Source organism: Biomphalaria glabrata, chromosome 10, assembly GCF_947242115.1.
Source record: "Biomphalaria glabrata chromosome 10, xgBioGlab47.1, whole genome shotgun sequence".
Lineage (NCBI taxonomy): Eukaryota > Metazoa > Mollusca > Gastropoda > Planorbidae > Biomphalaria > Biomphalaria glabrata.
Genome location: NC_074720.1, coordinates 8,601,389 through 8,625,897, shown reverse-complemented (window position 1 = coordinate 8,625,897; position 24,509 = coordinate 8,601,389). Strand labels below are relative to the sequence as shown.

Below are 24,509 nucleotides of genomic sequence, written 5' to 3'. Positions count from 1 at the left end.
CTGTCACCTATCCTTTGGTCTGTGGACCGCTGGGGCAAAACACAAGATCTGTCAAACTTCTTTCTCTATTCTTCTTTGTCATTTGTCTTTGATACAATTTCATTCTGATGTTCTTTTGGAAAATATTGAAACCTGCATTTTTACCTGTCTGGGTGGATCCCCTTTGGGGGTTGATGTTGAGTCCGTGTTTCCACACAAACTGTCTTTGTAACCTTGTTATTACTGATTTTTTAATTAGTTTTTTGGGTGTAAATTATTGTTTTTTTTTTAAATAACATTTTTTTTTATTACTTGCTGTTTCATAACTGTTTTTTTTTTAAATGTATATTTTTTATTACCGTTTTCTTAAATAATTTTTTTTATTACTGTTTTTTTTTACTTTTTAAACATATTTTTTTTTTACATTTTTATTTTTATTAAAAAATTTTTAATTACCTTTTATTACTGTATTTTTTTAAATTGCTGTTTTTTTTATTACTGTTTTTATTACTGTTTTTTAAAATGTTATTTTATTAATGTTTCATTTCATTACTAAACGTATATTTCCTTTTTGCTTTTTGATAATTATGCAGGATACTGTGTAAGGTGTTAGGAAAGGATAAGTGCCTACAGTAGGCCTACTCAGATTCAGTATGTAGTTAGGTTCGGACTTACACCGGATCACTAGCGGATCCAGAACTTTGGAGTGGGGGGGGCGATTTTTTTCCAAACCCTAACCCTAACGCCCAGTAAACCCTAACCCTACGCATAAACGTGCATACAGTGCGCGCGCGCGCACACACACACACACGCCCACATACACACACACACACATATATATTGATATATATATATATATATATATATATATAAATGTGAGAATAAAAAAGGAGCATTTCTCAACTTTCGGCGAAAAACAAAACAACTGGGGCAGCGCTTTAAGATTCTCTGGTGAAGTTCGGGGCGAAGCCCCGACGCCATAAGCGTTTTCTTGCTTTTTTCACTGCAGAAAGGCATTCTCCTGACAAGTACAGCTCATTATTCATCAATGGAGATCGGGGCGAAGCCCCGACGCCATAAGCGTTTTCTTGCTTTTTTGACTGCAGATACGCATTCTCCTGACAAGTACAGCTCATTCTTCACAATGTAGTTCGGGGCGAAGCCCCGACGCCAAAAGCGTTTTCTTGCTTTTTTCACTGCAGAAACGCATTCTCCTGACAAGTACAGCTCATTATTCATCATTGGAGTATGGGACGAAGCCCCGATGCCAAAAGCGTTTTCTTGCATTCTTCACTGCAGAAACGCATTCTCCTGACATCTACAACTCATTACCCATAAATGAAGTTCGGGGCGAAGCCCCGACGCCAAAAGCGTTTTCTTGCATTCTTCTCTGCAGAAACGCATTCTCCTGACCTGAAGCTCATTATTCATACTATTAAAAAACGACCTTTCGAATAATGTTGTACTTGAAAAATATTCTAATATGAATTTATAGTCCCTGAATACATTGCAAATAAAACCGATTTGTTCCTTGAAAAGATAAGATACCCCACGTATTTATATTTTTGCTTTGAGGATCGCCGCCGAAAAAAAACTTATTCGATAAATAGTATTCAAGAAAACTTTAGTATAAATTGTGAGTTATAGTCCCAAATTTATTTAGCTAGAAAAATATCAGATTGAGTAAAGGTTGGGAAAAGGCGACTATGAAAACGTTATTTGAGTTTAGAACTCATCTCAATCATGACTCTTATACTGAAAAATTTTGTTTGAATTCTAACTTTTCCAATGCAAAGTCTTTCTTAAAATACTTATGATAACTTCATGTGAAATTACAAAAACTCTGTCTGGAAATGGGAATGGCGGTAGAGTGAAAACGATTAATCCTCGCTCCTTTACTAATTTCTGCTAAAGATTGCATTTGGCATTAAAGAATATGGGTGGGGCGACTCGATATAAGAATTTAATTTATAGTTTATATAAATTATATTAGTGACATATTTTTTTAATTTTGTAATTTCTTAACTATAATACAAAAAGAAAAAGTATTGATTTGTCCGATGGGGGAAATGCGATTGCATGTATCGCCCCTCCCACCTGGTACAACCCTTTTTCATTTAAATTTAGGCTACTAATGATACAATTTGAGATTAGAGTGTGGTACGACATATTTACAATGGGTCACATATCAATACGTAGTTTATATTATATAGATATTCAACTAATTTTATTCACAAACTATGATTCTCCACAAAAATAGGACCGCCTCCCCCCCAGCACTCAGAGAGCTAGAGTGGGGAGGGCAGTACATGCAATCGCCCCCCCCCCCTCACCCCACCGAATCGGCCAAAATACCAGAAAGGGAGCGACATAATATAAAATTTATATATTAATTCAACTAATTTTGTTCACAAACTATGATTTCTCCATAAAAACGGACCGCCCCCCCCACTCAAAGGGTTTAGGTGGGAAGGGCAGAATAGGTATTCGTCCCCCCCCCACACCAATCGGCAAACAGGGAACGACATAATATAAAGATCGGTTAAAATATCAATAACAAGTTACAGGGATATAGATATTTAATTGATTTGTTAGCAGGCTGTGATTTCTACCAATAAATTGGACCGCCCCCCCCCCACTCGAAAGTGTAGGGGGGGGCGGAATTGATACCATCGCCCCCTCCCGACTCCACCAAATCGGCCAACATACTAGAGGGGGGGGCGAAATAATCTAAAAATATGTTGAAATATAAATAATTAGTATATATTTTTAACATAAGTAATAAATTCGCATACAAATTGTGTGAATCCTATACTAAAGTTCGTCCGCCCCCCCCCCTGGGGGGGGGGTCGGCCGAGTGGGGGGGGGGCGATCGCCCCTACCGCCCCCCCCCCTGGATCCGCCAGTGCACCGGATATTGGTTTACGACGTGAAGTAGGAAGGAATCAAAGCCGTTACCCAAGGATCCCCCCGCCCCTCCGCTCAGTATATGGTATTCTTGTCAGGTCAATACAAATATTTATATTTCATAAATGGCACGACCTCGTCGTAGTCTTAGGATTGTGATCTTTTTACTCCAAAGTTTATTTTATTGATCCTCGTATAAAGAATTATTACTAGTAATTCCTTATCTTATACACATTCCGGGGCACAGCAGGCAAACAGATCTTTTGTTCTCTTTTTTTTTTCAACATGAACCACTGACGTCACGAAAATGGGTGCACTGCTCCGTCACTGCTCACTTAAAAAAAAAAAGATGAGGGTTGGAGTGAATGCAGTGTGGTTGGCGGATGCATACGGTTGTTAACATTTTCATGCCACACGCCATGCTAAAAATAGCACAGTTCTGGTTCCGGTTTACGCAACAAGCTAATTTAAATCATGGCAATGGCAGTTTCGGAAGCATCGATTGGTTGATAATTGTTGACATAAAGATTACAGAGATGAGATAGAATAGCGCAAGAAATTTTAGATTTCTGTCGTAATATTTTTTTTTTCGTATTTGGTGATTAAGAGAGCAGAGGCGATTCCGTCTCCCCAACAAGATCAGAATATCAGATGACATTTTCCTATAACTAAATAAAGCGTAGGGCTAGATGGCACAGCCAGGATTTGGTTTAAGATAACGCATTATGGCCAGTTGTCTTAGATGCCATGCGCATATCAGGAATGTGGAAGTCGTAAATGTATTGCCCACTCTGTGCTTTAAACAGGCTGCAATGAACCACGGAGACAGCACCAAGCAGTGTTTGTTATAGTCAATGTTAAAAGTAGTAAAATATTTTTTTTTTAACATTCGTACATCACAAAGGTCAAAGTTCAAGACCATTAAATTGTTCCTCATTGAGAGAGATATGTCCGTATACAACGACAGCATAGCTAGCTTAACTGAAATATCTTATCTTTAATTACAGACATTGCGACTAAAAAAGCTATTGCGTTTTACGCGTATTCTAATGTAGATAGACAGACAGTTAGATAGACAGATAGATAGATAGATAGATAGATAGATAGATAGATAGATAGATTGATAGATATACAGATAACTGGCAGACAGATAGACAGGTAGATGGATATAAATATATATATATTTATATATATATATATATATAAAGAGAGAGAGAGACAGACAGACAGATATATATATATATATATATATATATATATATATATATATAGATAGATAGATAGATAGATAGATAGATAGATAGATAGATAGATAGATAGATTGATAGATAGAGAGAAATAGATAGATTGATAGATAGAGAGAAATAGATAGATAGATAGATAGAGAGAGAGAGTGAGAGATAAATAGATAGATAGATAGATAGATAGATAGATAGATAGATAGATAGATAGATAGATTGATAGATAGAGAGAAATAGATAGATTGATAGATAGAGAGAAATAGATAGATAGATAGATAGATAGAGAGAGAGAGAGACTGACTGACTGACTGACTGGCAGACAGACAGACAGACAGACAGACAGACAGACAGACAGACAGACAGATAGATAGATAGATAGATAGATAGATAGATAGATAGATAGATAGAGAGAGAGAGAGAGAGAGAGAGGGAGAGAGAGAGAGAGAAAGAGAGAAAGAGAGACATAAGAACATTGATTAAATTGTCAGTGAGGATAATGTTACAAATCAGTCACAATGGCCCTACACACACACACATTCACACACACACACAAAGGGGGTGTAAGAAAAATGTATTTAGTTTTCAAATGCTTTTAGACTTCCTATCTTAAAATAACTTTTAGTCAAGGTTGTAGTCTCAGCCTTTAAGACAGATGTAAACTTGTTCTATGACACGCGTCAAATTTAACACTTCAGGAAACTTGTCCAACTGTCCTTGGCAGCGAGTCTATTCCTTGGGGAACCCCACACAATATTTCGCTGATTGGTTCATTATGTCGTCATTGTCCACAGTGGACCTGAGATGAGGCCAGATTTAAACTCCAAATGTGGCTCCATATAGGCTAACTCGCCTTTTTCTTGAACAATTACTATATTAAGAAATGAGGCCAACATTTTTCTTTTAACTAGATTTAAATATTGATTTTATCTTTAAGATTAACTTCCTAGATCTAGCGGATACATATTTGAAAGAACTGTTTCTGATTAAAACATGTATTTATATTTGGTTGATGGGGAGGCTTCTTAAACTCCTACTCCTTCGACAGATCCTCGCATCAAGTGTCTGCATGCATTTTGAAAAACAGAATTTCGTTGTCCTGGCGTCTACAGATTGCTATTTATCCTAGTAACAAAAAAAAAAATAAAAAAGTAAAGTTCCCTTTTCAGACCTGGCAGATGATGTTAAGGTCATCTGTTACTTTGGCAAACAGTTAACGAGCATGGTGTAATGTAGCCAGCACAACGACCAACCGCCTTTACTTTTCCACAACTTAAGTCAGGTACCCATTAGAGTTGGGTCGACTCAGGGACGCCATAAAAATCCCGTAATTCAAAATCTCAGTGAGATTCGAACCCAGGACCCAAGGTTCGGAAGCCAAGCGCTTATTCACTAAGCCACTGACCCCCCCCCTCCCAAAAAAAAAAAAAAAAAAAAGTTAAATTATGTCAAATAGATAAGTGTTGACACAGGCCGAGTCTACAATACGCGGTTCGTTTCAGGTACATGCAGAGCAAGTTCCACTGCAAAGGATGTAATCGTCCAAGAATCATCTTTGTGTTAAGCAGGACGTTTTGCAGTGGGTCTGTTTTTTTGTTAAGCATTAGTCGTCAAAAGTATGATATAACCTCGCTCTGGAGAAAGAGCGTAGAGTCTCGTTTGCGGAAGCGTATTGAAATGTCATCTTCCGAAAGGCCAAAGAAAGTTTTGAGTCAGTCTTGTTGCAGACGAAGGAGGGTAGAGTCGAGTTTGCGGAGGCGTGTTCAAAGGTTTTACTCCCAAAGACCAAAGAAAGTTTTGAATCTTGTAGCAGACGATTTGTTTGATATTGTACGAACGATTCTGCTTCTATGATATAACGACGTATTTTTATTTCATTATTTGTTTTGACTTCCTTGACAAGCTAGTGTCACGTGACCAGCACAACGACCAACAGCCTTCACCCTTTTCCATTAGAGTCAGACTTAGGGGCTTCTGAAAAATCCGAAATTTATGATCACATGCTTCGCCGGAACTTAACACCGACAACCCTTGATTTGAAAGCCAAGCGTTTGAACACTCAACCGTGTCACCCTCCGTAAGATATCACTGGCCTCTGGCTTATGTAAAACCGAGGTTTAAAAAACTATGTATCTTTACTTTTTATACATTTCGATTTTTTTTAAAAAAAAGGAAAATACAGGAGAAGAAAAATTGCCCCAGGGAGTTGATGTACTCTCTAACTTGCAGATTGAAACCGAGGCTAAACAACGATGTGACATTCGACCAGACGTCAAGCATTTTTAAATGTTCAAACGATGTTGGTTCTTATTGAGAAGGGTAAGGTTAAGAATTAGTTAAGTGCGGATGTCTACATTCTGGACTTGCACTTTACAGACACGTCCTTGACCTCACATTTACCTGAAGAAGCCGTTTTGGTTAAGTACGAAGATCTTCTGTGAACATTTTTTATGACGTTTTAAGGTCAAGGTTATGGCGTCTCGAGAACGTCTCGTGAACGCTTGCCTCACAAATAAACGCATTATGCTGCGGTTGTGGTTTCTATTTTATTTTTATTTTTTTACTGCTCAAAGTTTTCTGAGAGAAAATGTTCTATGATTGTATCTTCAGGGAGTCAGCCTTCATTCCAAATGACATTTCAGAATAATCGTTTTCAACAGATCTAGGTCAGGTGCAAAGACGAAAACAACAAAAGTTTAAAATTTTGAAATACAGTTCGTGTTAAAAACATGAACGAAACAAATAGAATGAGACACAGTTGGGTTTCATTAAACTTTAATGATTAATGCACAAGCGTCTTTAATGGCCTTTTAATGGACGACAAAGAACGAAAGAAAAGAGAGAGAGAAAGAGTGACTGGGCTTTTATTCTCGAATATTGGTGAAGATTGAGTTTTAACTTCGGGAATCTAGAATGTTCTGAGTCCTTGCAACTCTTGCGTGCTCCTGGCATCTGTTTGGAGAAATGACCGAAGTCTGAATTTGCGTCTAAAGTGCAGAAGATATTGCATAGCTCTCCTGATTTCTCCCCCCAAAAAAAAAAATTTGTCTGAGTTAGCATTTCAATTTCTTTTTTCTATGATTAATAAAATGTTTTGTTTGTAAAATGTTTTACATGTTTCGGATGTTCCTTCAGTGTTGAAGATAGTTTACTTCCTAGTTTAAACCTCCCGCAGGACGACGGGGGATGGAAGCGGGCAGGTATTGAACCCTCGACCATCGATAAATCCGAAAGACAGTCCAGCGCGCAAACCTCACGGCCAGGCATTAGTTAAGTTAAAGTTATAGCAAAAATGTATTATTTCTCTTGTCTATGTAAGTTAACTATATACTTCTTAATTCTATATCAATATCAACCTTTAGCCCTGACATATATTATCTGGATTTTACAAAGGCCACAAATGTCAAATATAATAGTCCCTTACAAGGTCTAAATCCAGCCTTGAATGTTGCGTTGTATAAATTACGCGTTGTCATTTTTTTGTTAGTCTTATCTCAGTGCCATGACTGTGTATGTGTGGAGTTTATATCAACGTACTCTGTCTGTCTGTTATAAATTATTAATATATATTATTTCTCCCACTTCCCATTCTCGGATCAAGTAAAAGAAATAAATCAAACAGTATTTATTATTGTTAGTCTAGATCAGTGGTTCCCAAACTTTTTTGTCTCGTAGACCCCTTGCCATGTTTTCCATTCTTCGGTAGACCCCCTGCATTTTTTGGAAAATTCTTCAACTTCATTTGGGTTTTTCTCACTTATTTCTAGGCCATTCATTGATGAAATTCACATTAAAATGAAGCAAAAATTAGATTTAATATGCATTATAGGAATTGACTAAAAAAAAAACAAAAAAAAAACGCCTATTGCAGTATTTCCCAAAGTTCGTTTATTATTTATAACAAATATTCTATTTTTTAAAGGGGGGGGGGAGAGAAAGGGGTACTTAGATTTACGAAAATTATTGAAGGGTTGAAGGGGTACGCATATTTGGTATATGTTGAAAGTTTGGGAAACACTGGCCTATTGGATAGCAAGTTTGTGTAAAATTTCAACTTTAGGGTTCAATTTAGTTAGATTTAATCTATCATAACTTCTCGATTAAATGATGTTGGTTTTAAATTTGAAAATTTGGAAAATTCATCCCATCTATGCTTCATTACTTAATCCTCACAAGAAACTTTGAGATAATGCCTTCGTTTTGATCAAATTTAGGTAATCACCTTGTAGCGTTACCCTCATTAAATTTATTAAATAAGTCTGTTTAAATTGGATTTTTAGCACCAAAGAACTCAGAAATAAATTGCCTTTCGACAACTATCATTCTTCATTGTGAAGGATCAATTGATCAAAGTTTCAGGCAATGAGCAGTTCTTTATGGATTTCTTAATTCATAACAAAAAGAAAACATGATAATAATAACACAATATTATCGGGCAAGGTTAACTAGTCCACCTTTTTTTTTTAGAAGTATGTCTTTGGAAAGTAATTACATAAGAACCTTTCAGTTTCTTAACTCCTCTTACCATTACACCTTTGAACTGTATTGTTGTTTAGAGAAATGTTTTTATTATGATATCAGGTGTGTGTGGCTTTTAATAGTGCAGTTTTCTGGAGTTTGATATAGGCCTAAGAAAAAATATTGTAAGACACTCACAAAGCTCTTTTCTTTTAGGATGTTTAATCAAACATTTTGTTCTACTGTTCTGAACTAAAAGTGTTGGAAAGTATTTCAAATCTCAATCTATTTTATCATGTTGTCATAGTCTCAAATGGTGTTCCAGGTTAGATAGTTTCATTGTAACTTAGCTTAAAACTTTGTTACAAAAAAAGCACATATGAAATTGCTTGTTCGACAAGGACAAATACAGACAAAATGTCTAGTAACAAACACTTTCATTTCTACAGTTCTAGGCCATGTACAATGTTACTTTCATGTAGAAAAAATTACAATGTTTAAAATAAGATGTCAAAATTAAAAAAAAAAAAAATTCATTACACTTACAGTGTTACAATTGAAAGGATTAACTAAGGTAAAATCACTAATGGGAAATGAAATATAAAATCTCGATATGCTTAAATGAGATCCACTCTCGTAGACCCCCATTTACAGGTCATGGACCCCAAATTTATGTTTTCACTTCCGTAGACCCCTTGGAAGTCCTCGTAGACCCCTGGGGGTCTATATAGACCACTTTGGGAATCACTGGTCTAGATCTATTGCAAATTTAGTTATAAGACTGATCCAAAGTAATTGATATAACCAAACTAAATATAATCTTGGTTTTGTAAATAAAGTGTAGAATTTGGGTATAAAGTGCAGAAGATATTGCTTAGCCCCCCCCCCTGATTTCTTTTGGGCCTCCTAAATCTTCTAAATAGGTGTCCCTTAATTTTAGCTAGGATTATTAGTAATCTAGGATTAAGATTATAACAAATTCTTTCGTCTGAACAAGACTATATTTTTATGAGACTTAAAAGTAAAGTAGCAATTATACATAAAACACTGAACCATAATCTTCAAATACAAAAACAAAATTTAATAAAGTACTCAGAAAGACACAAAAATAGACATGCATTTCTAGTTTCATATGCTATGATAAATGTGTACAAAGGCTCCTTCTTCCCTAGTGCTATTAGAGCATGGAATGGGTTGCCTGAGCTAGCCAGTAAAACCAGTGACTTGGCAGAATTTAGGTCATTGGTTAATATGCATGACTGAATGCATGACGCGTCGGACGTAATCATCTTCTTTTTTTGTAGTAACGTCTGTATCATATAAGATAAGATAAGAGACTTAGAATGACTTTCTTTAAAAACTGTTCCTAATAGATTCATTTACAAGTAGATGAGAACCATTGTAAGATAGTTACTACTAACTGAAGAACAATTTTTTCTTTGTAGTACTATAAAAAGTTGAACGGAGGAGGCAATTTCAAGGCTTTAAATTATGGACGTTAAATTTAAGATTTATTTAAATACAGAAGTAGGTTCAACTAGAGCTTTTTTTTTTGTGACGGTACGCACCAGTATGGCGTACCGGCACCTTTTTGAAAAAGTATTACTTTTCTTGTATTATAACGTATATTATTAATTTTTAGGCAATCAACTACTGAGTTACCGGCACCTAATCACTGAGTTCCGGCACCTAATCAATGAGTACCGGCACCTATTTTCGTCATAATTATTAAAATGCACTGGGTTCAACAGAAGACAAATATGTACAGCCCAAAGGAAACAACATAAGCTTTCCACCTTTTATTGAAAGAGTAAAACGCAATTTGATCTCTATATAATACTTAATGGATTGTTGAAGAAATTGTTTAAATGAATATACTTTAGAAAGTGTGGAACAATGTTCCGAGTATTTATTTGATAATAGTCAGAAGTTATAGCTGGGTTTAGAAAAACAAAACAAAAAATGAATAGTCAAGGGAGATAATTACTTGTTATTTTCACAAAGTCGACAGCTGCGTTTATGTCGGAGTGATCCTTATTCCTCTAGATATCGTAGTGTGCTTGCAATCCTCTCAGACCTTGTTAAATGTCTGGATGTTCGGAAAATGTGATCAATTTATTCCAGTAATGCCCAAAATACGGCCCGCGGGCCAGATCCCGCGCGCGATGTGGTTTCATCAGGCCCGCCGAAACGTCAGCATAAAGTGTAGAAAATCACCTTCCCTTTTTTTCTTTTAAAAAAGTAGAAAAATGTTATATTACCTACGTTAGGGCCATGACATTTTCTCTGATGGATAGGTACCATGACATTTAATAGTTGTGTATTTACGAAATGGGAGAGCCGAAGAAAATTACAATTGAGGTGCAGACAGAACAGCGGCCAGGGGCCTTCTCCTTAAAGAAAAGCCAAAAACTAAAAACAAAATATTTAATTCTACATATATTCTACATAAGAAGGGGGCAATGTAGTAACTCCAGTGGCGGACCGAAAGGGTTAACGTATGAGCGGCCTACAGATACACACGACTCAGCCAATTCAACACTTTATTGGCTTCACTAACTTCAAATACTTTAACACAATAGAACTGCCTACTATCACTACAAGTCTTTCTCTAGCTCGTACAGCTACATTTTTGAGGACTCAATGGTACATCACAGTCCTTCTGCTTTTCTCTCCTTCTACATAAGAAGGGGGCAATGTAGTAACTCCAGTGGCGGACCGAAAGGGTTAATGTATGTGCGGCCTACTGATACATACGACTTACATATATATATGTATATATATATATATATATATATATATATATATATATATATATATATATATATATATATATATATATATATATATATATTATATATATATATAAATGCAAGCTACCACTCATGCATTAATTTATCTACCAAGAGATCTCTGGATACGTCGAACGGATTTGCATGAAACTGTGTATACTTGTTTCTTTTACTTTCTTTTATGCTCACTAAGAAACGGTTATGATAAATATGTAATCTAAGTGCGGGTATTCGATAAAAACAAACCCCGCTAGTCTTCTATTGCCCTGAGATTAAAAGTCTAAGTGGGTGAGCATTACGATATGCAAAATGATAAATAATTTTAAAAAAAGTTCTCCGGCCAAGCAACATGCAGTCCATAAAATATTTCAATATTAAATTGAGTTTTTTTTTCTCTTTTTTTTTTTTGGGAAAGGGGGGGGGGAAGTGCGTAGATGGAGGAATAGATACTAGAATTCATGGGCCTAATGTTTGTCTTGGATGTGGGTGTTATAAAGTGGGATGTTCAACGCACCCTAATCCTATAATTTACGGGCCCAAATTCTGCTAGAGTAAAATGCGGGCCACTGTATTATCTTATCTTATCTTATATAATACAGACGTTACTTCAAAAAAGAAGATGATTACGTCCTACGCGTCATGCATTTAGTCATGCATATTAACCAATGACTTAAATTCTGCCAAGTCACTGGTTTTCCTGGCTAGCTCAGGCAACCCATTCCATGCTCTAATAGCACTAGGGAAGAAGGAGTATTTGTACAAATTTGTCCTAGCATATGGGACGAGGAATGTGCCTTTATCTTTGTGTCTTTCAGAGTATTTTATTAAATTTTGTTTTTGTATTTGAAGATTATGGTTCAGTGTTTTATGTATGATTGCTACTTTACTTTTGAGCCTTCTGTCCTGAAGGCTTTCTAAATTTAATGATTTTACTAAAGGTGTTACTCTAGTCAAATGTGAATATTCGTTTGTTATGAATCTCACTGCTCTATTTTGTGTCTGTTCCAGTTTCTTAATGTTTTCTTGAGTTGAGGGGTCCCAAACGGAGGATGCATATTCTATTATTGGCCTAACCAAGGTTAAGTAACATTTTAGTTTTATGTTCTTATTTGATTTATAGAAATTTCTTTTAATAAATCCTAATGCTTTGTTTGATTTTTTTGTAGTTTCATCAATATGTGGATTCCATGATAGTTTTTCATTTATTATAACACCTAGGTATTTTGCGTTTTTAGTCTGTGATACTGGTTTGCCATGAATAAGATAAGTGGAATTAATTTGTTTTAGTTTTTTTGTTACTCTTAACAACTGACATTTTTCTGGGTGGAAAGACATGCTCCAATTTGATTCCCATTTCTGTAATTCATCTAATTCTCTTTGTAAAATATCTGTGTCTTGTGTTGTTTTTATTGTTCTATATATTATGCAATCGTCTGCAAATAATCTGACTTTTGTTCCTGAACTAATGCAATTTGGTAAATCATTTATGTAAATTAAAAATAGTAGTGGACCCAAGACTGTACCTTGAGGTACACCTGAGTTTACTGTTATCGGTGTTGATTTAGAGCCATTTATTATTACAGTTTGTTCTCTCCCTATCAGAAAGTCTTTAATCCACTGATGCAGTGGACCATTAATGCCGAAATATTTTAATTTTTTAAGCAAACTATGGTGGTGAACTTTGTCAAAAGCCTTAGAAAAATCTAGTAAGATAGCATCTATTTGTTCACTATTATCTAAACCTTTTGAAAAATCATCAATTAGTCCTATTAGTTGTGTTTCACATGATCTATATTTCCTAAAGCCATGTTGGTATGGTGTGAGGACATTATGTTTGTCTAAGTGGTTTATGATGTTGCTACATATTATGTGTTCTAGGATTTTACATGTGATGCTGGTAAGTGATACTGGTCTGTAGTTCCCTGGGTCAGATTTTTCTCCTTTTTTAAATAGGGGGGTGACATTAGCTTCTTTCCAGTCCTTTGGTACTCTGCCCTGGTTAAGTGAAGCCTGAAAGAGTATTTTGAACACTGGGGCTAGCTCATTACTTAGTTCTTTGAGTAATCTAGCTGGAATACCATCAGGTCCAGAAGCTTTATTTGGTTTGGTGTTGGCTAATAGTTTTTGAATTCCATTTTCTTGTACTACTATATCTTCTATGTTGTCTACTTGGTTCAAATTCAGTAATATGTCTTTGTCTCCTGGGGCTGAGAATGCTGATGCAAAGTATTTGTTTAGAATGTTTGCTTTAGTTTCATTATCATTATGTATTATGTTATGTTCATCTTTTAATGGCGCTACGCCTGTTGTTTCCATTTTCTTAGACTTAATGAATGACCATAGGTTTTTGTTGTTATCTTTAGATATTACATTGTTTATGTATTCACTCTGCAGCTGTCTGCTTACTTTTTGGGTTAAGTGTTTAATTTTTATATACTTTTTGTAAACTCTTTCTGCATTAGTTTCTTTAAATTTTCTATAGAGGTTTTCCTTCTGTTTACAAAGCTTCTTTAGTCTATTATTAAACCAGCATTTATTTATTTTGTTTGATGTGTATTTAGTTGGTATATGATTTTCTATTATGCTTTTAAGATGGTTTTTAATGAAATTCCAGAGGTCATCGACTGGTTGGTTAATGTCTTTTTCTAATAAGAATGTTTGTTGAAAGTTTAGTGCAGCTTGGTGTAGTTGTGTTAGGTTACATTTATTCCAGAGTAAGATTTTTCTTTTGGGTTTTGTATTGGCTACTGCTTTTATCTGACTGTGTATTTTTATGATCTCATGGTCTGATAGACCAGGGATAATTTCATAATCAACTACTAATCCAGGTCTGTTGGTTAAGAAGAGATCTAATGTGTTGTTTAATCTAGTTGGCTTTTTAATGATTTGATCTAAACTTAGGTTGTGTAAAGTTTCTATGAAAAGCTCATTTATATCCTTAATTTTGCAAGTGCATGAAAAAAGGAGTAGTGTTTTTGGCGGGAAATATGCAACATATAGGCTGGAAGTGAATCGACGGGCGTAGCCAAAAGGTAAAGCTCATACTTTTATAAAAATACATACTAAATATTTTTGTGTTTTTAAGTAAAAGTATTCAAAACAAAATGCCATTAGTCTAGCATAAATTTCGTCCATGTTCATTAGAGTCTTCAAAAGAGGGTAGGGACAGGGCCGACCTTAGGCGGTCGCAGTGGGCCCGGCACTTTCATAGGGCCCGCGCTTATTCTAGGAGTAAATTATTGAATTACACAAGTATAATAAATATATAATAAATATATAATAAATTTTGACATTATGCTTATCCCTACCCAGACTAGGCCCAGCGCAATCAGTTCCGCATAGGGCCCCGCAATTGTTAAGACCGGCCCTGGGTAGGGACCTCGATAAAAACCGGCAAGGGCTTCACCTTACTTAACTGTCGCTCTAACTCTCTTGCCAATGATAATGATCTCTATCAAATACCAAAAATAAAATATTACTTATGATTAAATTAACGTTTTACATAAAAATTGGTTGTTTTTCTTAACACCTGCATGCCAGAGCTGGCCATACCATAACGTTTGCTTTGGTCGATGGTCTTAACGGTGGTACCATCAATTCCTTTTTTTGGGTCGATTCCCAAATAGCGTTTATTGCGGCGGTTTGTCCAGACATACCATCAAGTTGGTCATTATTCAGACCTGGTCGATGTCTATCTGGCTGTAGCCGTGTTAAACAGCTTGTGACTTTTATGTGTCTCGGATCTTGATTCAAGTAACCAAAAGAACCAAATTAAAAAATACCATCTCCAGTCACGTGATAATGGTGCCTGACACACGTGACTTGACCTTTCTGTACTAGAATTGGCTTCACCGTAATCTATTAGTACAATTACTGACGTCTGTAGCTGGTGAAGTGGGAATATAAGAGGCGTGTTTCATTTGATCAGAATTAGTTTCTAGATTCCAAGAGGCACAATTGTTACTCCCCTTTTTAGGACAAATTGTTTCTCCTTTTTTCTTTCTTAGTGCCATTTATGTAAAAGTAAAGTTCCCCTTTCAGACCTTGCGATTTAAAGGGCAGATGATGTAAAGATCATCTGTTACTTTGGCCCATGGTTAACGAGGGTGTTATGTAACCAGCATAATGACCAACCGCCTTTACTTTTTCGCAACCAATGTCAGGTACCCATTACAGCTGGGTGAACTCAGAGGCGCCAAAAAGATCCCGAGATTAAAAATCCTAGTCTTCACGAGGGTTCGAACCCCGCTCTACCGCTAAGCCACCGCGCCAGTGACGTGGCAACGCGCTATTGGTCTAAATTGCCCACTGGTTGTGACGTTGCAGGTCAGTGTTCAGGCCCTTCTATAACGATTGGTTTGACTAGTTTGGCCTACAGACACGCGTAGGACATAATCATCTTCTTTTTTTTGAAGTAAAGTTTGTATTTTACAAGATAAGGATAAAGCAGAACCAATACGAATAGGAACTGTGTTTTATTTGCTACCATAAAAGAAAATAATCTAGGGATTCTAGGTGATCATTCTTATCTTATCTTATCCATTAAAAGATAAGATAATTACGCCCTGGGCGTAGGACTGGATTTAAGCTTGTAAGGCCCTAAGCTAGTTGAGATATGAGGCTCCATGTAATCCATGAAAGTCAATTTTTTCTTGGCCCTATCTGGAAAATGATTGCAACTATCAATGTAAAAATTCTTTTAGGGGCTCGAAGCAAGTGTGTGTGTGTGTGTGGGGGGGTGCCTAAACTATAGCTTATTTTGCCTATAGGTAAATTCAGCCCTGCCTAGTAGTATATCTATTTGTTAACTTAATCATGCATATTAATTAAATACTTAAACTTTGCTAAGTCTTAGGCTATCTTGGCTGATTCTGGCAACATGTTCCATGCTCTAAATCTAATGGTAATAAGAAAGAAGAAGCAATGTATAAATTTGTCCATGCATATGTAATAAGACATGTGTCTTAGAGACATGACATGTATCTTAGTGTCTGAGAATACAATCAATAATTTGAAAGGACAATCCAGTGACTGTCTCTGTTTTGACCAGTTAATTAAACACATGTATGCATTAGTTTTGCAACATTAACTTAATGAACTAAAGTACCCTAAAGTACCCTAAAGTACCCTCTTCAGTCACTGTATCCTACTGTGTGAACATCTCAGCCGGCACATTTTGTCTAGGCCAGAAATATTTCATAATTCTAAATTTCCATTAGGCTTATCAGGAAGTATTGTTGGGAGAATGGAAATTTATCTTGACACATGTCAAAGATAGTCTGGTATCGCTCGAGTCAATCTCAGGTAGGTCGACCTTACTTTTATTCTATACTCTAATATTATTATTTTTATTAATGTAGCTCAGATGCTAGAAATAAAGAAAAGAAAGCGAAAGAGAGAGAGAGAGAAAAAAAAAGAAGACAGAGAGACAGACCGAGAGAGAGAGAGAGAGCTACAGAGAGATACAGAGAGAATACTCTAGAGACCTGGAAATTTAATTACATAATTAGAAGTATATTTTCTTTTTCTGGAGAAGATTGAAAATGCACTTTCCATTTCGTTCAAAATTCTCTCTCTCTCTCTCTCTCTCTCTCTGTCTGTCTCTGTCTGTCTCTCTGTCTCTTGCAGTTTCTCTCTCCTTCTTTTACGCTCATAAATTCTTAATCAGGTATTCTTTCTCCCTCATGTTCTCTCTATATCATTTGTCTAGTCTAATTCTCTCTCTCTCTCTCTCACACACCTTCATTCTCCCACTCTTTCTCTTTCTCACACTTACATTATCTTCCTTACTTTAATTGTCTCTCTCTCACTTTCTCTCTCTATCTCTCTCAAACACACATATTTACTCTCACTTTTTCTCTCTATCTCTCTCACACACACATTCACTCTCACTTACTTTCTCTATCTCTCACACACACACACACATTCACTCTCACTTACTTTCTCTATCTCTCACACACACACACATTCACTCTCACTTTCACTTTCTCTCTCTTTTATCATCTTTCAACTTCCCCTGGTGTGACCAACACATAACGCTTGTCTTCGAGTCCGAAGTGCAGTATGCCACGTAACAAAGCAGCCCTAGCTGCGACCTACATATTCTGCCACATAGCCATTATCCGCCGGTGCTCGATTTAAACAACGAACATTTCTAGACTCCCTTCCACATAACAACATATCTTAAGTAAAGCAACATAGAAGGAAGAAACACAAAGTCAACCGCAACGTCGAAGATAAACGCAAAGTTAAGCAATAGCCAAAAGACGCAGCACCAATCTTCTTATCTTATAATTTACAGACGTCACTTTCGGAGTGAGCAATAATTAGTACGTTGTTTGGACATTCATTTTTAAACGTCACGTCAATTAAACGATAAGATACACTCAGAGATATGGGTAAAACATAATACTCTCTAATTATGTAAATAAGCGTCTGTGAATTATAAGATAAGAACTATAAACAAGGCTGTTTCTCATTGTGTGAATCGCTGAGGTCAATACACGAATGGCCTGAAGATAAAAAGGGCTCTACTTATTTTAGTTATAAAGCTTTGAATTGATAATTCGTATTCTAGTTTAGCATTACAACCTAATAAAGCATTCCAATGGTCGCCTTTAACCCTTAATGCGCGTGTGGTAGTTTAGCCTTCAATTATAATTCCATTTTGCACGCACTCATTGTAAAACAGCTCAGCACTTTAAGGGTTAACAATGACAATATTTGTGTAAAGAAAAGAGAATGCCACGCAAAGCCCAGAGGAAGCTAACAATTTTTATACACTTCGTAATAAACATATTAGGCGTATTACTTTTCTTAGATTGAAACCTTTCAAATGTAGCGAAAAACAAAATTCGGGGGCATTTCGTTTACTGTGCTTTATTTCAACACTATCATTGTGTATTTATTTTCATCCATTTATACTGCGCCACCTAAGTAACTGAAGCATAATGTTACATTATGTATTATACGGTTCAAGTGGTTGATAAAAAATTATAATCTTTTCTAGTATTGATTTGTGTTAATGAATATTATGTAACGGATTCCCAGCTGCTTTAGAGTGTGTCACCAGATTCAGACCCCTGCGTCTAGAATGACTACTATGTAAAAAAAGATTCGATACCACTTCAAAGGTAATGCTGAAGACACGTCTCTATGGTACTATAGCATGCTTAGCAGACTCTGGTTCAATCTTTTTTGTCGACATGTGGGCTACAAGGATATCTGGGAGAAAGTTTCTATGCTGAAATTAGGCGCCAGCCAAAGCACAACTAAAACTAGATTAAAATACTGAATTTAAAAAAAAATGCTGCGCTAAATCGGGGCCACAACTTGAGCGCATCATCTGGACAACCAAAGCCAAAAACCCGTTTTGCAAATCTGTCCATTTCTCTGTAGCCAAAATTGCTTTACGAATGTATTTTCTCAATGCAATTTTTTCAAAGAATTAAACCGAGACCCGCACACAGTAGAAATAATTGAAACGAAAATAAACTATCTAGCCATTATGTTTGTTTCCAAAAAGAGAAACAGATTTTAATACGCGTGCAAATAACTAACCATAGAAGAAGCAATTAAGAATAATCAAATGATGGTCAATAATTTCTGCTCGTTATAAAAAAAAACACACGCTCTATTCGATGGCTCAAGAAAAATGCCCAATACATTTCCTAAATAATCATTCTATCGCCTGAGGACATTCAAATTTACGTCATTAAATAATGTTTGTTAGCCTCAAACACTAACAACGTAATAACAGAGAAGATACCAAAAAAAAATAAAGCTTAGAATAGTGAGAAAAGAGATTAAATGTGCATTATTGTGTATATTTTTTAGCCCCGGGGTAAAATCGAAAGAAAGGACGATGAAATGTATTAGAATGTTTGTTTTTTCTGGAAATTATGCAAGATTCAGAAAGAATGGCTGGAACGTGTAGGGTGTGGGAGGGGTTTCTGAGAGATTGTATGCAGAGCAACGTGAGACTAGCTAACTAGTAACCTTTAGTGTCCTTACAGGAAACGAATAATGGTGACAAAGAATAGTATTGTGCTATAATCAATTACTGAAATGCAAATCATGTCTTTGAAAAGGCGTCACATTTTAGTGCGTGTGTTTCTGTAAAGTTAGATGTAAAGTTGCAGACGAGATTGCATGAAGAACCAAAAAAAAGCCAATACAAATAAGTTAAATGAGGACTTAAGTGACTCTAGTTTGCTTTAGTTTTTCTGAGACAGCTGCTTGAATTCTCGTAGATTTACTTTACTATAGTGTGTATACCAGCGTCTGGTAGGAAAGCAGATCAATGTCTACAATATTTTATTACGGGAGGTGGGGTGTTAACCCCAACTCCTCTACTTCCCTTGACAACCCTTCCAATGGCTAAGCTCATAAAATTTCATATTCATTATATGTTCTTACATCGAACAATGAGCAAAGATGTAAAAACAAGTATATAGAATTACGAATATACAGATCCGTAGAGATAAACAAAATAAAAAGATTCAGAATCACAAGATAAAGAATTACTTGACGAAGAATCACAAGATAAAGAATTACTAGACGAAGAATTACAAAGAGACAGAAGCAAGAGAACATCGAATCTCAAAGGTTATAAACCAAATTGGACTTACCTTGGCATCCAAGGCGAAGAGAGACCCCGGTTTCGCGGGTTCGTCTTCGGCCCTGCATCGCCCATCAATACGCTCCTTCTCCAGTCTACGGCCCTGGAACTATAAATTCAAAACTTGAAGCTTGGACAGTAGGCAAAATATTCTCTTTTAGAAGCCAATGACGTACTCCGATAGGAATGAGGCGCTCCATAGGGAAACTATTGAATTCTGCTAACAACAAAACATGCCCGAAGTCTGTTTATCCATTATTAGATATAACCAATATTGCAGTTGTCGCATCCAACACAAGTAAGGAGTGAAATACAAAGAGTTTGTTAAAAACAATTTATCCATTATGATATTGGAACAAAAACAAAATGAAATCTAAAAACAATTTTGGAATTTCCCCCCAGCGTGTAATAATAATAAACAAAAAGAAATGTTTCGATTGTGCCTTTTTGAATTTTTTTTCCCCCAGAAGCGTCACAATTATAAATGAATAACAATAACGTATTATAACGATAATAATAACAAATTCTTTAAAGAAAAACACTTTTAATTGCTTTTCATCATTTTGTTGTTATTGAAATATTTATATTTTTTGGAAATTTAGAATGCGGCTTTACACTATAATTGTCAGTGGGTCTAATTATGAAGACATTACTATGCAAACATTATCTGTGTTTGGTTAGAATACTAAAATAAAAACATTTTGCATTGTGGAAACCAACGTAAACATTTTAGCACATATTGTAACTAGATCTAGCTCATAAAAAGAAAACAATCATACGGCACAGCTAGGTTTGTAGACTGATCTATTGATACATTGTGTGACTTTAATAGACAGTATTGTGCACCATTCCTCAAATAGTTGAAAAAATGGCTACAAGATTATGGTTAGATGTTTCTAGAATTGATTGCGCTGCTTTCAGTTTGAAACTTCATTCTCTGTCACGCTTGCTCAATGTTTGCGCTATCCTGCCGACCAACGGTCATCTGGGCCGTGCCAGCATACGACAGGAGTGCAGGACATGGTCAGCGGAAGTAGCTATTCTCAAGTTGCGTGTTTTCTTATCGAATTATCCACGTCGTGTGTTCAAGAAGCGTGTTTTCTGACAATGCTTTCTAAATAGGTCGCTGGTAGCATTCTGGGAATGACCTCTTCAACGTTGGAAAACTGAAATGTAAAGATACACTCGTTTAAACTGGAGTTTACATTATGTTTTGAAAACATCAAAACTACTTTCATTAAATATTTATACCTTCTTTGTTTTTTCATTCTATACATGCCGATCATTTTGGTCCATGTAAATTAATAAAAAACATTGTACTATAATAATTTCTAAAAATACTGTTTTAAATGTGGTCCAAAATAATTTACTAAAAAATAAAAGAATTATATTGATTTAAAAAAAAAAAGAAATAAGTTATTGTATTGTATTGTATTAAATATGCTTGTCAATCAAACACTGTTTAGTATAATTTGTTTGGAGGTATTAATACACAAACACTTTGATTACATGCTAAGTATGTAAATTCCGAAAAATCAAAGAGGAAAAAAAAAGTCATTGTTAAAGATTGCATAGTGTAAAATGTTTGCACATGTTTATGTTCATGTGGATGCTTTGTTATAAATAGGCATAAGATATGTGTGATATCAGCTGACACTGTACACAGGCCTGTGTACTGCTATTCAACTCGTGTGAACACTTCCTATGTTAGTCTGAGACCAATCGTCAGAGAAGGCCTGACCTTGCAACGTCACAACTCATGGGCAGTTTAGAGTTAGACCAATAGCTCCTTGCCACGTTACATGTCTGTCTGGGATTATCTAGAATGGACTGGCGTTTAATGTGATTTTTTCGAGAAGGCCTTGATGGACCAGATATATAGAGCGAGGGTGTTAGGGTCAAGACAGTTCAGTCTCGGTCCAACAGCACAGGCCGGTACAGTGAGTCCACTGTGAAGTACAATCCAGTACGAGACAGGGGCCAGTTTATCTTATGAAGCAAGTGAACATTTGAACATTTAAAGCATCTATATTGCCAATTGTACAGTATTGGCGGTTAATTTATTAGACTCGTTAAAGAATCACGTCAATAAAAGCCCGAGCTGTCAAGTTCTTGAGTTGGTTGTGTTGGGTGTGAAGTGTTTGCAGAAAGCCAAAGAATCGAAGCAGTATGTGTGTGTCTTGTCAGTATGTGTGTATGTATGTGTATATGTATGTGTGTACGTATGTGCGTATATTTGTTTGTACATTTATTTATCTGCGTGTATATGTGTTTGTATGGGTACCTTGCGTGATAAGACCGAGAAGTACAAAAGAATCACTGCACATCTCATTATTCAGGGAATTGGTCGAGTGTTTATGCGTTGAGATTTGTGTTGAAACATAAGAGTGAGCTTTTACTTTTGGCAGGAGCCTAATAAAGAAGCCTCTTATCCTTTCAACTCTAAATAAGAGACTTCTTGAAGCCAGAACGAATGCAAACTAAGGTTGTGGCTTTAACCACATATAAGAAAAAACATTTAGCAGTCCTTATCGAGCCCACTGAGTCGCCTGGGCAAGCTTCAAATCAGCGTCTAGCGATTCTGCTCTATCTCGCAGCCACCCATGCACCGCAGAAACATAAAACTTAATCCGAATGATACTAGTATTTTATATTAATTAAGAAATTTCATGATTTATTAGCTTGGCCCCTTTTTAATTAACGTCTCACAATTTTTTTTTATTCCTTTTTCAATTTCCATGATAACCTTTTTTTTTTCTTTCTGAACACCAATTAAAACAATCAATATTCCAATCTCTCAACTGTTTTATTGTCTAATTACGTTTAAAAATGTCAATGAACGCATCCAATTAATTCTAATTCTCAAAATAAAGCAGTGGGTCCAAAAATTAAGATGGTCAGTTTTAATAGCAAGTATAAATGATGGACCACAATGGCTTCCTACCCTGACAGCTATTTCATTCCAGTTGAGTGAGAGCGAGAATTTGAATTAAATGGTTTTAGTTCGGACCCGTGGATTTTGTGCTAAATCATCAATTCACAACATAGGACGCACGCACATCTATGGGTACCCCTCGAGACCTATTTAAAGGAAATCAACATTGTTAGTCTATAAATGCTAAAATATAAACGAAGGTCCATGGAAATGATTGATCTAGAGAAGAAGAAATACAATATAAGCTATATCATTTTGAATACATGTTTTAAATATCCCCACTTTATAGTGTTGTTTGTTATTTGTATTTTCACAACGTGCTAAAAGAATGTGTAACTTTAACAAAAAAAATGCAACTTTAAAGTGTTGTATCATGTTGTTGTTGTTCTCTCTACTATAAAAACGAAAGAGAAAAGAGACAAACAATTTTTCTTTATGTCGTTTGAATGAGTTCATGGATAAGAGCGCCCACTGAGTGCCTAAAGGCTGCACGGAAAAACCTTCTCCTAGATACCACCTCCCTCCCCACCCCCTCCCACTGGTCCACAACTGAGATCGGACCAAAGCGCTATGAGCATGCTATAAACATGAAAGTAGTGCTACATAAAAGCCATAATTTCATTTCATTTAAGAAGAAGTTTAATTTTTCAATGATATTTACATAAGAAATCATGGCAATATTTTGTCTTACAAAGGAAAATGCAAAAAAATGCAACTTGTATATAAGACAGACTAGTAATGTAAGCTTTTAACATATATTACTATTTCTTTTTTTTTTGTGTATAAAGAATCAGTTTTGAAACTTTTTGATTTTTCATTTTGACGCTGTCAAAGAGTACTGCAACAACCAGAGGGGAGGGTTTGATCTAGCTCATTCATTGGCTAGCTAAGCCAATCAATATCGTCCACTAAACAAAAAGGTTAGAGGCCGGAATAACCAGAAAAAGGCATGAAGGCCAAAAAAAAAAAAAAAAAACGAGGCGTAAGCCCCCCCCCCCCCAAAAAAAAAGCAAACAAACAAACAAATATTTAAAATGCTTTTTAAAAATAACAAAGCCAATATTAAGCGCACTTGCATTAATTATACTGGATCAGTCAAGAAATTAAATTTGTACTAGATCTAGACTATCAATAAAAAAGCATTTATGAAAATAAAATGAAAAAAGGGAACGAACTGAATTCTAACTCATGCCTCATGCCTTCACAGGCTTCTCAAGCTAACACGTAGCCACTCTGCTAGAGGTGAGCTTATAAAATTGTATTGTATAGTGATCTATTGTTTCGTCCTATTTTTCAGCTTTGAGTTCACTAAGGCTCAGACGACAACCTATAGAGGGCACTAATTCATCTCATACCACCACTTCAGTCAAGTACAATTTCTTTCCCTTGTTTGAGATACCAAAAAAAAAATCTATTCATTTGAAGTTAAGTTATATTGAAACACATAGCCGCTGGAATAGGCCAATATTACTGTTAAAATATACTATGCCAGAGTATATAAAAAAAATTGACACCCATATCTATACATATAATTTTCTTCATGGCCCAACCATATGTTACACCACCACAAAGTCATGGAA

At 35.7% G+C, this 24,509-nt stretch overlaps 1 protein-coding gene across 1 annotated transcript in view; it reads right to left on the bottom strand.

The window, feature by feature from the left end:
- The window catches only part of LOC106054331 (uncharacterized), a 133,467-nt gene that overhangs the window by 104,570 nt on the left and 4,388 nt on the right, over nt 1-24,509 (bottom strand). Inside the window, exon 2 of the mRNA XM_056044610.1 lies at nt 20,005-21,160. Within this exon, the coding sequence (XP_055900585.1) occupies nt 20,005-20,069 (65 nt within the window). The 5' untranslated portion in view covers nt 20,070-21,160. The remainder of the gene's footprint in view (nt 1-20,004; nt 21,161-24,509) is intronic.